Genomic DNA, 16,201 nt, shown 5'->3' on the forward strand with positions numbered 1-16,201 from the left:
ATCACTTGGCTTTCTTCCTGAATACAACCTACAATGTCTCCTAGCAAGTTGGGCGTTTTTGCCCATTTGGCGCTGGCCGCCAGCGCCGTGCTCATCCCTTCTACCATGACAACTGCGGAAGAGCTCGGGGACGACCACGCTTTTGAATCTCTCGCCATCAACCCCAGCCAACGATCTGTTGCGTTAGAATGTCCTGGTTGCGCCTTTGCGACATATGATGGAGAAACTCTTAACTGGAAGGCTGACGCTGGAAATGCCTTTGTAAGTAGTCGGCCATATGCATCACAGCCTTATATGCTAACAGTCAACAGCGCCTAGACTTCGACGTTGGACCTCAGGGCAACGCCCTAAACCTGGACAACTCTCAACTATACCCGCCATCGTTTGGCTTCGCTTCTGAGCCCTACCATGTTGTACAAATTGACCCTACCTCCGGAGACGGCATGCGCCTACGCATCACCAGCTACGAGTTCCGCTACGATGGTGCGGAGACCATCTCAGAGGAGGGCACCGAGCTCCTGCCGATGACCTTCCAAATCACCTCGGTCGAAGGCACCGCTGTCAACCCTCCCGCGCTCCAGATCAACGTACTGAAGAACTCCGAAGGTCGCCTCATGATCGCATCTTTCAACGAGGCCCAGCCTAGCCCGGCTACACCAACAGACAAGGAGTGCAATGAGTGGCCGCTCTACTGCAAGTGGAAGAAGATTATGGAAGACCGCATCGATCAGATTAAGGATATGCGCAAGCCCCGCCCTGGCTGCCACAAGCGACCCCACCCTGGTGCTCGTCCCAACAACCCCATGGAGCATGAGACCATGGTTGGAAAGCCTCCGCACCGCTTCCGCCCTGGCAAGCCTCACCCGCACCACCGTCCTCACCACATGAGCCACCACAGCCATCATGGCCACCACCACCGCTTCTCCATGTTCGTTCGTCGCGCCTTCTTCACTATCTTCGTCCCCATTCTCATTGGTATCTTCGCTGGTACCCTTACATACCTTGTGGGTATGGCCCTTGGATGTCTCATTGCCATCACTGTCGCCAAGTTCCGTGGCCAGCGCTACCAGCCGATTGCTCTTGACGAGGAAGATGTAGAGGATGCGGAAGAGCACGGAGAGAAGGAGGAATATGCTGAGCTCCCTGCATACGATGCCCCTCCTGTATACGAGGAGGCTACTGTTGAGGAGACTGCGAAGGAGGCCGATGAGTCAAAGTAAGATGCGCTGTAGCCTTGGACAACGGTACAAGTGGCGAGTGGATATGGTCATGCCACGCCTTGGACTCGATGAATAGATTGCAAGATGACGCTCGTTTATGGCCCGTATTGATTAGCTAGCCCGCGCAATGAATTTCTTTGTGTACTCGACGTTCAGAGAACAAGTGCATATTGTTCGAAGTGATATGTACTGCTATTTCTATCCATGAGCCTCTTGCCCAGGTCCATACATCGCATGCTTATAACCTTGTCTTGCTCTTTCCAAGACACGTGAACGTTTAAGTAGGACGAGTTGGCAACTATGCCAAAGAAGCAGACCTAAATTTACTGTTCTATGGATAGTCATTTAGTTCTTGATTCAACGAGGTTGCGGAATACGTCGGATATAAGCCGTGTCTTTGCTGGTTGCGGGTGGCTGGCGTAGAGTTCATGTACACGGTGAACGCGTCGTGCAGGCGTTAATGATGCTGCTGCACGCGCAAAGCAGTAGACGTAAGCAAAAGAGCGTATAATCATTCCAGGATCCTTTCCGGTCAATTTCGAGAGACTACAGCACTTTGCAGCCGCATGCAGTCAGACTGCGACAAAGTCGATGTTGGTGTTGTAGTCGCGTCGGCAATGCGCGATTGAAGTTGGCGCACGGACCCAGGCCCGACTATTGCAGCAGCCAGATGGGCGCGCCTGCCCTGCAAAGCTCAGCGCTCATTTCGAAGTGCTGCTTTCCACGCTTTTGATTTTCCCCCCAAATGTGAAGGCAAGGCCTCTGATTTCATGTTCTCGCGCGCCCCACCCGGGCTTAGCGCCACTTTGTGTGATCTGGAGGCAGCCGCGCCCGCCTCCCTTTGTCTATATAACCGGCTCGCCCACGTCTTTGGAGTTTTCCCTTTCTTCTCTTTTCGCAACCCCCAGCTTTTATCTTCATCCAACCACTGACGCTGCATCAACGCGTCTATTACCAACACCCATCACCTCCATCTCACTAACCTCTTAGCAATATGACTGGACGTAAGTACATCTTTGTTACTCTTTCCCTGGCCTTGCATCGATGTTGTTGTCGTTGCTGCCGCTGCTGCACATGGCGGTGAGGCGCGCTTGGTGTTGAGGCTCAACGCGTCGCCCCACTAATGTGCCGCGCATCACGACAACGTCTACCACAACCACTCTTACATCTTGACGATGTCACTCGTCTACCATCAACACAAGACAAAAATGCTAACATACCTCTCTAGGCGGCAAAGGTGGCAAGGGTCTCGGCAAGGGTGGCGCCAAGCGTCACCGCAAGATTCTTCGTGACAACATCCAGGGTATCACTAAGCCCGCTATCCGTCGTCTCGCTCGTCGTGGTGGTGTCAAGCGTATTTCAGCCAGTAAGCATGCCCAACATCGTCGCTATCTAGGACAAATCCTAACATGACTGCAGTGATCTACGAAGAGACCCGTGGTGTCCTCAAGACCTTCCTCGAGAGCGTTATCCGTGACGCCGTCACCTACACTGAGCACGCCAAGCGCAAGACTGTCACCTCCCTCGACGTTGTCTACGCTCTCAAGCGCCAGGGCCGTACCCTCTACGGTTTCGGTGGTTAAACATCTTGTCTTCTCATTACGACACATCGGCACCCGACATCGACGCCATCTTGGAGATTCTTGGTCGAGGGCAGTCCGCATGGTCACACATTGTTTATGGATATGATCTGGTCACGGCTATCGGTCTTCACGGCGTTCTGTTCATGGGTGGGTTGGAAATGATCAATATGAAGCTTCGATCTTCATTCGGCTAGTTTAGTCAATGCATACATATTCATGCAAATCGCTGTCCAAATACCCTGTTGTGAAGTCGACTCAAGCTGCGCCGTCTTAACCTTGGATCCAACTTGCTGCCGCCTGATCCACTTCTTTGCAGCTTCCCGTCACCCCGAATAGCCCTCCTTCAACCTTGATGCTCTCCAAACTCCACCTTTTCAACTCTTCACTAACACTCTCTACCCCATCCTCCACAACCAACACATCATACCCCCTATCGCTCGCCTCTCTTACAGTACTACTAACGCACGCATCTGCCGTAACCCCGCAGACTACCAGATTACTAACGCCTTTTGCTCTCAACATGAGATCAAGTTCTGTATGCGCAAATGCACCTCGCCCAGGTTTATCAATAACCAATTCTCCCTCCGAAGGCTTCAGATCCTCAACGATCTCATGCCCTTCTTGACCTCGTATTAGAAGACGGCCCAACGGACCCTGACTCCCTATTTCCGCGCCATTGACGCGACTGCGATGCGCTTCCCTACTACTCACCGTTGCTAGCGAAGCATTGTGGCCCTCCCGTGTGTGTATGACAGGGAAGCCTGCGCGCCGGAACGTAGATAGCAGGGAGACGATTCGGGGGATTAACGACTCGAAACGTGCGAGGGAATAGCCTTGAGAGGAGAGGTAGCCGCCTGGTGAGAGGAAGTCGCGTTGCATATCTATGATTATGAGGGCGGTCGATGTGGGGTGTAGGGAAGAGTCGTGTGGCCAAGCGTATGGTTTCGTGGTGGAGATTTGAGTTGCCATGTTCTTAATAGTAGAGACTCGACGTTGTAGTGTGAGGATGTTTTATGGTGTTGTATCATGGGTGTTTGAACAGCGGCTATGTCCGCATTCGAGTGTTTTGGCGCACGCGTCGCCTCTTCATGTATTCTTAACATGGAGTCTCCGCGCGGTTCTCCATTACGTTCATATACATGGTAATATTCAAGCTTCCGCGAGCATGCTTGATCCTATCGCTTCGGGTCGTGGTATCCGCTTTCGGGATCGGCAGGTACGTATCTCCACTCTGCGAGTACCTGTTACCGCCTTCTTGCCAATACAACCCCCGACGTCGTTGTTCATGAAGCTTCTGCATTGTGTTCGAAAGAATGGAGCTTTTAAGCCAAGGGTAATGAAACGACTCGGATTCCCGGCCTTTTACACGTCGCACATCCACCTACCTATCTCCATTCCATGTACCCCACTTCTAGCCGCACCCCGGTTTCTTATAGTGTCGCTTTCGCTTGCTATCTCGGCCAATCCACTTCACACGCCCGATCCGCGATAAGACATGTGGGAGATGCATGACGGCTGCCCGAATTGGAAGCATAGCCTAAGGGAAGTCGCCGTTATCTGGATGACGCAGGGCTCGGCCGTCGATAGGGCCCTCTCGTTCAACGGCTGTGGGAAGATGGGTTGACGCGATACCAGTAAAGGTATATCTAAACGGAAGGACGGCGCTTTGAAAAGCTTCTTGCCATTTGTTTGGAGATATCTGCATGCTCATAAGTGTGTTTGCTTCTTCTTCGTTTTGGTCTTCGGGACATCGAACTGGTAGACATGGCGATCAGCCCAGAAGAAAAGAAGGTCGTCGACGAGACCAACAGCGACGATGATGTGCTCGCACAACTGGGTTATACCCAAGGTAGGCTTTGTTAACACGATATCTTTGATCATATACTGACGTGCTTTTCAGAGCTCAAGCGCAGTTTCGGCCTACTTGGCATGGTTGGCTTCTCGTTCAGTATTGTAACTTCGTGGACTGCACTTTCCGGTGTTCTCATCATTGGCGTTGAGAGTGGAGGTCCACCAGTTATGATATGGGGCTGGCTGTGTGTCTGCCTAGTCACACTTGCTGTCGCATACTCGATGGCTGAGATGTGTAGCGCGTATGAACATCGGCTTCTCACTGTAGGACTTGGCTGACCGTTTCCCAAGGTATCCTGTTGCTGGTGGACAATATAGTTGGGTGGCTATCCTAGCTCCGACGCGATGGGCTCGCTCAATGAGCTATCTTTGTGGGTGGTGAGTATCATCACTGCATGCGGGCTTCAATGATAGGCTAATTTGAACAGGTTCATGCTTATCGGAATAATATGTATGGGCGCTGTCAACAACTTTGTCGCTACAAACTTCATCCTAGGCGTGGCCCAGCTCAACTATGGGTTCACGATAGAACGCTGGCACACAGTCCTTGTCGCCTACCTCATCACCTTTATCGCGGCAGCGTCTAATATCTATCTGCCCCATATCCTCAACAAACTCTCAAAAGCGATCTTCATCTGGAATCTCGCATCGTTCGTCGTGTGTCTAATTACCATACTAGTTACAAACGACCACAAGCAATCAGCAAGCTATGTTTTCAGCGACTTTCAAAACTTTACCGGATGGAATGCGCCGTATGCTACATGCTTGGGTCTACTTCAGTCCGCGTTCGGAATGTGCTGTTACGATGCGCCTTCGCACATGACTGAGGAGATCAAGAACGCCCGGAAACAAGCTCCTCGGGCGATAGTCATGTCGGTTTACATTGGCTTCTTCACTGGTTTCGTCTGGCTGATTGCGCTATGCTTTTGCATTGGCGATCTTGAGGCAACAGGTGCCACTCCAACTGGAGTGCCTGTCATTGAGATCATCTTCAATAGTACAGGCAATGTGGCAGGAACATCTACATTGGCTTCCATGATTGCTATCATCGCTACAGTATGCGCAAATTCGCTCATGGCAGAAGGATCGAGAGCCATGTATGCGTTCGCACGAGACAACGGACTTCCGTTTTCGAACGTACTGAGCAAGATCTCGACAAGATCGGTACCGGTATACGCCATCCTGTTGACGGCCATCGTACAAATGGCGTTCAATTCCATCTACTTCGGTACAACGACTGGCTTCAATACTATCATCGCCATCGCTACGCAGGGGTTTTATCTGTCATACCTGATGCCTCTCCTCTCCCGCATTCTGGCGCACTTCTCCGGCAAAAAGACTCGTCTCGAAGGCCCATACTCTCTTGGACGTTGGGGAATCGTGCTCAATATTATCGGATTCTTGTACCTGGCATTCATCTGTGTTGTATCCAACCTACCTAGCGTCACACCTGTGACGAGCGAGAACATGAACTACACTTCTGCGGCAACAGGGGTGGTCATGTTTATCAGTTTGATTTTCTGGATCATGACAGGGAGGAAGAAGTTTACTGGACCCGATGACGGGAGTTTGCTGGATGTGGGTAGCCATGTTGCTTAGCTTTGAGGAAGCCGTTGTATTGTCTCCATTCACTTCCGTAAGGAACATGATTGATGGAAGAATGTATATAAAAGTACTTTTAATACGCTCTTGCTATCTAGGTACTGTGGCATTGTGACTCGACTTTCCCCTCAAGTAAGCCCAGGGCACATTCCTTCCGTCGTCGGGCCGATGGCACGAGACACGATATCAGTAAGGATAGTCAACAAAGCCATCTTTCATGCAACTCTCTAGTAAAAGGGTCCAAAAGGCTGCTTCAGTGTACGGTACAAATGCAGGGCTGGATCTCGCTACCGCGTTGCGGTTAGCCCAGATCCACACGCACCTGCATTCGGCACCGTTTGATGTCGACGATCTGATTCTACCTAGGCACTCGAACCCCGATATCGACATGAATCAATGCAAGCCTTTCTTTTGATACCATTCAGGTGTTTCGGAGAATCTGTACCCCGCACAGTCCACGATTGCGTCCTAGCGATCTAGTCTCACGACACAGGCAGTTACACGATGGTCAAAAGCAAAAATGCTTGCAAACACGAAAGGCATAAGCGCCGTCAAGAGATGTCTAGACAAAGGTTCCGCATAAACAACGCATTCGAATGGAGGACACTGCGGAAGTCGGCAAGGCATCATATCGCACGAGATCGCGCGACGCGGCTATGGATCTATCCTTGGATCACAGCTCCAACAGGTCGCTTCAAACGTCACTATTCGGAAGCCAGTCTTCTTGGTCTCCCTACAGAGCTTCGCCAAAAAGTACTCTACAAAGCCTTCGATATGACGGAGCTGAGCGACATGGTCAAGCAACCGGGGAGGAAGGGAAAGAAACTGGCTACTCAGACTAAAGCGATAGAGCATGAACTGAGACAGCGACGAGAGAAATCACTGGGTATACGCGTGTCGCAGTTTGAGAGCGACTCCATCACGATGCTACATCGGCGTATTGGCGACTTCTGCTGTGTGTCGCAACTCATACAAACAGACATGGAGTATGTGGGGAAGCTATGGAAGAGAGGTCTCGACGAGCGGCTCGAATGGCAGTTCCTGGCACCGCTTGGACTACCGAAAGACCCTGTGGTGGGCGACAGTAGAGGACGCTTGATAAATCAAACAGGAATGGCCCGCAACTCGAAACGACTAGAAGGAAAAGTAGTCAAAGTGAAGAGATCTGGAAAGCACGCTGGACGGCCTCCAAAGTGTTGGAGGTGTGAGGAAAGGCACTTTGATGGCGACCTAGTCTGTCCGATGGCCAGATACAACCCGGAGCAATGGCAGCAGTTGTCGAAGAAGATGGGAGGCTGGAGGAGCGCGATACAGCCATGTTCCCTTTTCCGAGCGACGAAAATATTGTTTGCTGACGACTAGGAATCAAAATATTCAACTAGAAGTGGAGAATCACTCTGAGGACTGCACCATGCCAAAATGTCTTGTGGAACCACTTTGTTGTTGAGTGTAGCCATCGAGACCCATACACCAGGTGAAAGGACTTCTGTCTGCAGCTTCACCAGAGTTGAGCCTTTCTCAAGATACAATAGCGCTTGATTGGCAATCGCCGTGCACAAGAATTGTCTGTTGTAGGGCTTTGCTTCCGTCTCTCCCTTTCTCGTCAAATTCTTTACTCACATCTAATCTTCGCTCCTCTAATCCAATCACAAAGGCACTTTCAAAATGCTTCCAAAAATGGTCTTCGGCGCTAGCGCCAAGTTTCACAGCTTCGGCATTGAAAGACCCTACGACACTTTGCCCGCTGAGCGGTCGACGTCTGGCGCTGGCGCCAAAAGGAGCGTGTCTTCCTGCAGGGCCGGAGGCTGGGGATGGCGCTAGTACCGGAAGCGGTGACTTGGCGTTTGCGACAACAAAGCAAGTACCCACGCTTAAAGAGTCTGATTTGTCGCGACGGGTGGAGCAGGTGAGCAACAACATGTCTGAGAGGGGAGAAACTGCGAGTAATCAATCAGAGCAGGTTCTCAGAGAGCGCTGTGACGCTCTCCAACAGCAGCTCAACGAAGAGTACGACCGAGCTGGGTCTTTGGAGCAGAAATGCGACAGACTCAAGGACGAGAACGCCCGCTACAAGAACGAGTTCGAAAAACTCAAGCGCGAACGAGAAGACACGGAATACGCGCTCAAGAAGAGCGAAGAGACACTCGTGGAAGAGCAGAGCACCATCAAGGCTCTCGAAGCGCGCAATGTCAAGCTCGACCACGACCTCGCGCTCAAGGAAGCTGCCCTCAAAGACAAAGACAACCAGAACGCCAACCTCGCCGCCGATTACCAGCAGCTTTATGCCAATTACAGCGATAAGCTCAGCGAGCTCGATGACACGCGCGTCAAACTCCTAGAGAAAAAGTTGGAGTTCGACGATCTGCAGGATCAATGGTCAACGGACCAGAAACGGATCGCGGACCTGGAGGAGGCTATACAAGAACACGAGGACTCCAACCTGGTCGCCGAGCTCGAGAACGATATCGCTGGACTCCACGCCATACAGGAGCAGGACTCCAGGACTATCATTGTCAAAGATGAGCGTATTAGTCACCTGGAGGGCTTGCTTCAGAAGGAGCAGCAGCGCACCCTTCACCACGCCGACGAAGCTGCTCGAACGGCCGCTGCCTCTCCAGTCGACGACCAAAGGCATATCGGCAGCTTGGGAGGCACACTCGAAGATGAATTCTCTAGCCTAATGCTCGACGAGAGCGACTTTATCGACTGCGAGCCCAGCGAATACGAGCTTGAAATACCGTCCTTGTCCGCCATTCACGTAGCTGCCAGCGTTACGCCTGTTGCTGCACGTGTACCTGAGAGCCAGATCGATATAAGCCAGGCCGCCAGCGTGGAGCCTCGCAACCCAGCCCCCGCACTGCCATGCTCTATCGTTGTCAACAAGGCTGGCAGCACTGAGCCCGTGGCTGTCAAGACGTCTATACACGCCATTGCTGTAAGCAATGCCGCCAGTGTCGAACCCCGCGATCCAATGCCACCGCCGCCGTCCACCATCGACGTCAGCGAGGCCGCCAGCACCGCGCCTAAAGCCGTGAGGGTGCCCGAACAAACAACCGGGTTTTACACGACCTTGAGCACTTCGCCTATCGAGCCGCCTCGTGTTCAACTCTCCTTGTGCGACGTGCAAGATATTGTCAGCTTTGCGCCTGACCAGCCTGCTATTGCGCCTTTGGACTACTCCCCTCAGAATGCTGCCAGCACTGAGCCTGTCGAGCCCGCTCGTGTTCCCCTCTCTATTGTCGATGTTAATTATATCGCGAGCTATGCGCCTGACCAGCCTGCTGGTGCGCCTCTGGATTACTCTCTTCAGAACGCAGCAAGCACTGAGCCTGTCGAGCCCGCTCGCGCTCATCTCTCCATGGTTGATGTCCATGACATCGCTAGCTATGCGCCCAAACAGCCCACTGGTACACTTCTGCGCCTGCATGAACAGACTTCAGTCAGCACTGAGCCCGTTGAGCCAGCTCGCAACACCCTCGCTTTCGACGACGTGTACGACGTTGCGAGCTTTGCGCCCAAGCGGCCTGCGTCTGTTGCCTCGACAATTTCCAGACACGAGATTGCCAACTATGCGCCGAAAGAGCCTAGTCTTCCACTGCTCACTGTGGACGTGACTGAAGCTGCTAGCACGCGTCCGATTGCCCGTCAGATCACCAGCGCCGAATTTTCTACCCAAACCGACGCGCCTGCTACCACCAACAACTTCTCCACTCAGACCGACGCGCCCACAACCACCGATCTTGCTATTCAGACCGACGCGCTTGTTGTCGCCACCACCGAATCGTCCGCGCAGACCGACGCACCTGCGCTCACGAGCCAGCTCCTGACTCATACGGCTCTCGCAACGACCCCAATTGAACCGAGCACTCAGATTACGACTGCCAAGCCTAACAACCATATCATCCCCGTTGTAGTCACTCGCGAAATCATACCTGTCGAGCAGACTCTTCCCAAGCCCGAACCAGAGCGTCCGAATACTACGACCGAAGCTCAGGCGCATACAAACAATGACACTGCCGAAGAACGTGTAATAGCTAAGACATCGCCTGTCATGGCTACGCGGGCTAAAAAGGCTCGATTCGCAGGCTGGATTCCCATTTTGTCCACTGTGCTTTTCGCGGTCTGGTCACTCATACTCCAAGCCGAGCTGGCTACCTGGAAGAATGCGAACGGAGTCGGTTTCGGCGGTGGCCATGGTAACGTAGCTAGCCGCAGTGGTGCTCACGGTAACGGTCGTGACCTCTTCGGTGACATTCCCATCGGCATGAACATTGGCAATTCGTGGGTGTCGGAGCAGATTGCGCAACGCATGTCTGTGGCCATGTCATTCCTCGAAGATTGGGTTGGCATTGTAAACGAGCCCATGTACTGAGCCGGCCGGTCACTGCGCACACTTCCCATAACAACTTGCTCCCACAACGCACATTGACGACACTGCTGAACGCGCCACGAACCTCGATTGGCCTTTAGCACCTTCTGACGACATCTACGACGTTGCGGCAAAATCATGTCTCGGCACCTCCCACGATTCTTTCGAACTTTCCACCTGACGGCGTTTGCTCTTCTACTTCTCACCCTTTAATCGCTTCACGAAATTGCATGACCCAGAACAAAATACCCATTTCTTCTTTCTCATGATACCTATGCTGGGACACGGCATCTACGACGGCGTTTTGTTTAGGCCTTGGCCTGTCGTTTCAGCGAGATGTACACCTTATACCCCCAGATACCCCTTGATTTTGTCTTCTTATGGCGAGCCGCGAGCCGCCAACGATTGTGGACATGTAACTTCCTGATACGGATCATGATCTGTTTATCAAATCTATTGAAGGATTGGTTGAGCTGTCGGCAGTTGGCCTCGAGACGAGAGATACGATACGATTACGACTTCAGATAGCACGTTAGACATCAGTATGAAAGATCTTTACGCCCAACGGGAACGTCCAAGCTGACCTCCATGCGAAGCCTGATTACGCGTCTCTGGAAGCCTTGAAGACAATGACCTCCGCAAGCCATTACTGGAGGACAGTGAACACGATGCATTTATTTAGGAAGAGTGCCCGAGGCTGGAAGGAGACACGGTTGCTTGGTCTATCCATCAGAGCCCAATACCGCGGCATTGTATCAGGCAGTGTGTTATAGCGTTCGAATGAGCCTTTGATATTCGTAATCGGTCACCTGAACAGAGTGAGATCGTCGTTAACCCGGAGGTATCCTAGCGGTGTCGCGGGAATCGCGTGATGCGCGGTTCTATAGGTGTGGATTTGATATTGATGTTGTACCTGCGCTATACTACATGGCAATTACTATACCCTTCGCTCCCATTAATGTAACACGTGGAGGTCGACAGAGGCGTATTCGATGCGTAGAACGAACGTAGACACGACTACCCCCACGCGCTCATATCTTCGAGAGCAGTTCCCGGGACCATTCGGGCCGCTCGCGACAGGAGCGGAAGCATCAGCGCCCAAGGTCAATGTCGACTGCACGGCCAAGCAGCGGCAGAATGCATCCTTGGGTCCGAGATGGCCGGACTGGGATGCTCTGTCAATGTTGGGGACGACAAGAGAGGTGCTGTGTGAAGTTGTGAGGTATGGTACCCCAGGTGGCTGGGATGCCACGATGGCATCGGGGCTCAACTGGTGGGTCGGGCACCCTGACGGCTGCGGATGCAACGGAGAAGAAAAGAAGGTGCGGGTACCTGGTTCCACATGGGGAATGTCAACAAGCAAAAAGAAATGTTCAGATGAAACCCTTTGTGAAGAGTGTCTGAGGCTATGACGATCGTTGGAGATGGGGCTACCGCCTGACCCAAAGCTCCTTCTCTTTTCGCCTGAAGTTCTCGACCACAACTACAAATGCCGCCAACTTTTAAAGTTTACTCTGACAGCAACTTGTGGAAATGACAGAGACGGTCGACGGCAATGAAGATATAGAGTTCGGTCGCGTTGAGCGCTGCAGAATCGGGTGTGTCCTGGCTTGGGCAGCACGACAGGCTGCGTGTGATCAAGGGCTGCGCATCATTGTACGTCGCAGCAATGTGGTGACACGAAAACACGTGCCGTGCTGGCGGACCGCGGACCTGATGGGTGCCTGACGAAGATTGTGCTGGAGCGGTAGGTCTGGATTTTCGACTAATGAGAACCAGCCACGACGAGGAAGCACGAGGAATGGATCGTTAGTGTGCGGTAGAGGGAAGACTTCCTATAGGCGACTACGTTTGAAGTTTCTGCAAGCTCGAGGATAGGGCCTGTACATAGTTCAGTGTGCGAAGGCGATGATGCTGTGAAGAAGGATGTGCAGAGAGATGTGTGTGGGCAGTCGCATCGTGCACGCTGGGCTCGGCCGCTCTCATGAGTTGGCGGTGCCCGGGACTGGCGGGCGTGGTTTGCACCACGGCGGCATCGTGTCGGTGAAGCCTGTCTGGACCGAAGCAATGCGTCAGGCTGTGGCCTCACAACGTCACAGCTGGCCGAAGCGAAGGACCAGGGACAAGTCTTGGTTGTTGTTGGGGTGAGATGATGCAGGGCTCACCGGCGGGCAGGTAAGAAATGTCTGTAAAAATGCCAGCGGCTAGCCCCGAAAGTCTCTCCACCACGGGCGAACCTTGAAAACACCATGGGCGCTGCCCTTTTGTCTTTAATTCGCCCAATCACGAGCAAAATCGCGTTCCGTAAAGAATAATCAGCGTGCTGACAAGCGACGATGCCCGTTTGCATCACAGGTGCTAGAGCTGAGAAGGGTCAGGCTGGTCTCGGGCATCCTCGCAGTTGATGCCCAAGCGACGCCACCTGAGGGCTGCCCAGGTCGTCTCCACACTGTGCGAATCGCACCAGAAGCTCGAGCTATGGAGACGTTTGGCCCATCCGAATAATTAGATCGGCTGCCGACGGTACGCCGCTCTTTTCGTCTTCTTTTCTCTTCCTCTTGCTGCTTTCCCATCGCATCTCGACGAAACCGGCCTTCCTCTATCCCGCCAAACCAGCGTCACAAGCCTGCCGCCAGTGTGCTGCCCAACCGCTTGACCTGCGTCTTGCATCTACCGCCAGTCGCGCCATCGGCCAATCACACCCCGCACCCACTGCAAGCCATTCTTCTTCAGTTGCGGCTCTGAACGAGACACATCCACAACGAGCACTTCAACAAGTACTCTTCCCGTCGCCCGTACCCTGAGCATTGCCTGTCAGAGTGTGCATATTGCTTCGAGCGTAGTCCCCTCTACTTCCGAGTACCTGCTGTGATCGCCCCCACCAGGAAGCTGCATTCAGCCACGCCGTCAAGGTCCACTTGTCACAGGCCAGACCCCCCTAAGGAGCCAGTATATTGGTCAAAACCCCGCTTCTGCGTCCTGCGTCGCTGAACATATCTCTTCTGGAATCTCTCTGGACACCATAGACCTCGGACACCCACCTGTTTTGCCCGTAACCTTGGTGCCTAGAGCCCCTCTATCTTAGCTCCCATAGCTTGGCCCCATTTCTGGCATTGACATCACTGTCATCTTTCTTTTCGTCCCCTTTCCACACGCATCTCAGTAACCATGTCGCGCGCAAATCAGTGGTTTGTGCCTGGCGATGGAATCGCGAGAGAAGTCATCACGGCCGACATCCAGCGCTACTTGGGCCCAGATGCGCTCGTCAGGCCTGGCACAGGCACCGGAGAGTACCAGGTCCGCACTTATTTTCTCTCTCCAACGCCACCTCTACGGAAGACTAACTCTCACATAGGGCCAGCCAGGCTACTGGATAACCGCTTATCGAACTCTCACATCGGTATGTTGAGTCGCCATCGGACCGTGGTCGCGCACAAGGCTAACCCGTCTCCCTAGCAAATGATACAGGATTTGAAAATGGATTCACAACGTTGGCAACAGGAACGCCAGCCAGGCGAAATTGGACGTGGAGGTAGCCATAGTCCTCAAGTGCGCACTACTAAACCAGGGGGCCCTAACGCTTCATTAGTGGCTTATCAGGACTCTCGTACACATGCTGCTCGTCAGCATTGGGGTCCGACGAAACCGTACGAACACGGCTCGTCTCATGCGGCGGCGGATCCCTATGATCAGCCTCCTCGCCAGTCGTCAACGTCGTCTAGAGCGACGACGTATGCGTCTTCAGGCTATGGTAGCAGTGATCCCCATTACACGACGACTCCCACATCCGTGTATGGAAGCTCGCATCCAGGATACCAGACTTCACCTGCTTCTGCTGCACCCAGGACTCAGCCAGCGGATCCATACTCATCTTACCAGCAGCCTAGTGGAAGGGATTACCCTGCGCAGTCTGCTTATTCCTCTTACCCAGCGCAGACTCCAGATCCATATGGACGCCAGCCGGCTACCCAGACGACTCCATACTCTAATCCAAGGTATTTTGGTTACTATGACGAACCCTATTTGGTCTATCGCTAAGCCCCAGTTAGTGCCGCAGCAGCCGCTCCTGGCTACTACATTGCCTCGGATGGTCGTCGTAAGTGATTTGGGTCGTTGCGCTACTCCACAACTGACATGTCTTGTGTAGAATATCCCCTATCGCAACAGCCACAATCATCGCGCAATCCACAGTCCGGCACCTCTAGGTACAGTACGAGATAGAGTACATCTCCGTCTTACGGCCTTGTTATTGTTCCTGCGTCGATATATCGCGCCCGGAGATACCCTTTCTTTCCAAGCTACTGGATGGTGCTCTGGAGTCTGGCCAACCTAATTTTTTAATGGATCCATCTTCTACCATCCGGGTACCGTAAGGAGTTTGCCATTACCAAAAGCATCCGGATAGACATTTGTTTCCCTAGGATCTCAAGCCATGGACCTATACCTCTTCCAGCCCGGTTGAGCAGCCCAAAGGAGCATTTACTTTCCGGTTTTCCTTTTGTGTCTGATGTTATGTACGTTAATTGGGAAATTGGGTTTCATTTCTCATTCTCCTCATACGACTGGATCTTTGCTCTGCGGGATGCGGAACCAATTATTGCCATGGATCTTATAGCCTCTATCGGGACATTCATTCCGCTTATGGCTATCACTATCATGCAAATGCATCAATTTCCGGATTCTGCTTTTCTTGCTATGTATATACCTACGACACGGACGTTGCTCCACGAAGTCGATGTTTACGAATGAACGGTTATCTGCGCATGCACAGCATGCGTAGAAGGAAACATCACTGTGTTCGCCTATGCGATTTTGATCACGTACCGGGTTGCGACCAGACGCTTCTCGGTCCCACTCACTGCGCTAACGCTTCAGTTTCGTCTTTCTCGATGTGCTCTCTCTAGCCTCGCGGTGAAGCCACCACTGTCACTCAGGTTGTGTCAAGGCTTCTTCGAACTGATTCTCAGCTTGCTTGTTACAACATGCCCAACGCCACAATGACTTGCATTTGCCGTGATGATCTCTCGTTCAGCCTCTACCCGCCGATCGACACGATCATCAGTACGCTACGGCAATCCTCTTGCGCCATTTCCAGTTTATTCCCACATGACTGTCGCAGATCTCATGCCGACAGCCGGACTGTGCCTGTCGATGTTATGCCGTGTGTTATAAGTGAAGTCTGTTCAAGTCTGTCCGTACTCACGTGAGGCAGTGCATATGCTCAGGCTGAAGGTTATGTCCGTATCTTCTGAAACACAAGGCCATGGTCAAAAATCTATGACTTGCGCGGGCTCATGAAGCCTCGTCACGTCTAGAGTCAAAGGCAATCGTGCAGCCTCGCAGGGTGTTACGATTCATCACGTTTAGCAGGTGAAGCGGCTCGGCCCTTCTGTTACCACATGGTTAGATCTCTGAAAGCTAGTCGCGCAATCTAGGAGACACGGAACCGTCTAATCTACTCGTTAGAACGAGCTGTACAAGCCACATCGCGGCAGAGACCGCGACTTGAAAGCTTGGTTAGTCATGCTGTTTTGTCACATCTGTGGCCACATCTGTGACCACGAGTCATAGCCTCG

At 52.7% G+C, this 16,201-nt stretch overlaps 5 protein-coding genes across 5 annotated transcripts; all 5 read left to right on the forward strand.

The window, feature by feature from the left end:
* Window positions 1-33: 33 nt before the first annotated feature.
* J4E82_004210 (uncharacterized protein) lies at window positions 34-1,220 on the forward strand (the record flags this gene model as incomplete). Its single annotated transcript, XM_051730489.1, has 2 exons — window positions 34-261; window positions 312-1,220. The coding sequence occupies 2 exons, from the start codon at window positions 34-36 to the stop codon at window positions 1,218-1,220; spliced, it is 1,137 nt and encodes a 378-aa protein (XP_051589828.1).
* Window positions 1,221-2,214: 994 nt separating this feature from the next.
* On the forward strand, window positions 2,215-2,803 carry J4E82_004211 (uncharacterized protein; the record flags this gene model as incomplete). Its single annotated transcript, XM_051730490.1, has 3 exons — window positions 2,215-2,224; window positions 2,449-2,586; window positions 2,640-2,803. 3 exons carry the CDS (start codon window positions 2,215-2,217, stop codon window positions 2,801-2,803), a joined length of 312 nt encoding a protein of 103 aa, XP_051589829.1.
* Window positions 2,804-4,567: 1,764 nt separating this feature from the next.
* Window positions 4,568-6,253, forward strand: J4E82_004212 (uncharacterized protein; the record flags this gene model as incomplete). The annotated part of the gene is made up of 4 exons (XM_051730491.1): window positions 4,568-4,652; window positions 4,704-4,896; window positions 4,946-5,032; window positions 5,083-6,253. 4 exons carry the CDS (start codon window positions 4,568-4,570, stop codon window positions 6,251-6,253), a joined length of 1,536 nt encoding a protein of 511 aa, XP_051589830.1.
* A 507-nt stretch (window positions 6,254-6,760) lies between these two features.
* On the forward strand, window positions 6,761-10,628 carry J4E82_004213 (uncharacterized protein; the record flags this gene model as incomplete). The annotated part of the gene is made up of 2 exons (XM_051730492.1): window positions 6,761-7,330; window positions 7,911-10,628. The coding sequence occupies 2 exons, from the start codon at window positions 6,761-6,763 to the stop codon at window positions 10,626-10,628; spliced, it is 3,288 nt and encodes a 1,095-aa protein (XP_051589831.1).
* Window positions 10,629-13,793: 3,165 nt separating this feature from the next.
* J4E82_004214 (uncharacterized protein) lies at window positions 13,794-14,729 on the forward strand (the record flags this gene model as incomplete). Its single annotated transcript, XM_051730493.1, has 5 exons — window positions 13,794-13,922; window positions 13,981-14,025; window positions 14,082-14,157; window positions 14,215-14,620; window positions 14,675-14,729. The coding sequence occupies 5 exons, from the start codon at window positions 13,794-13,796 to the stop codon at window positions 14,727-14,729; spliced, it is 711 nt and encodes a 236-aa protein (XP_051589832.1).
* Between the last annotated feature and the right edge of the window lie 1,472 nt (window positions 14,730-16,201).

Source organism: Alternaria postmessia, assembly GCF_024291825.1.
Source record: "Alternaria postmessia strain BMP 2775 chromosome Unknown scaffold_19, whole genome shotgun sequence".
Classification (NCBI taxonomy): Eukaryota; Fungi; Ascomycota; class Dothideomycetes; order Pleosporales; family Pleosporaceae; genus Alternaria; species Alternaria postmessia.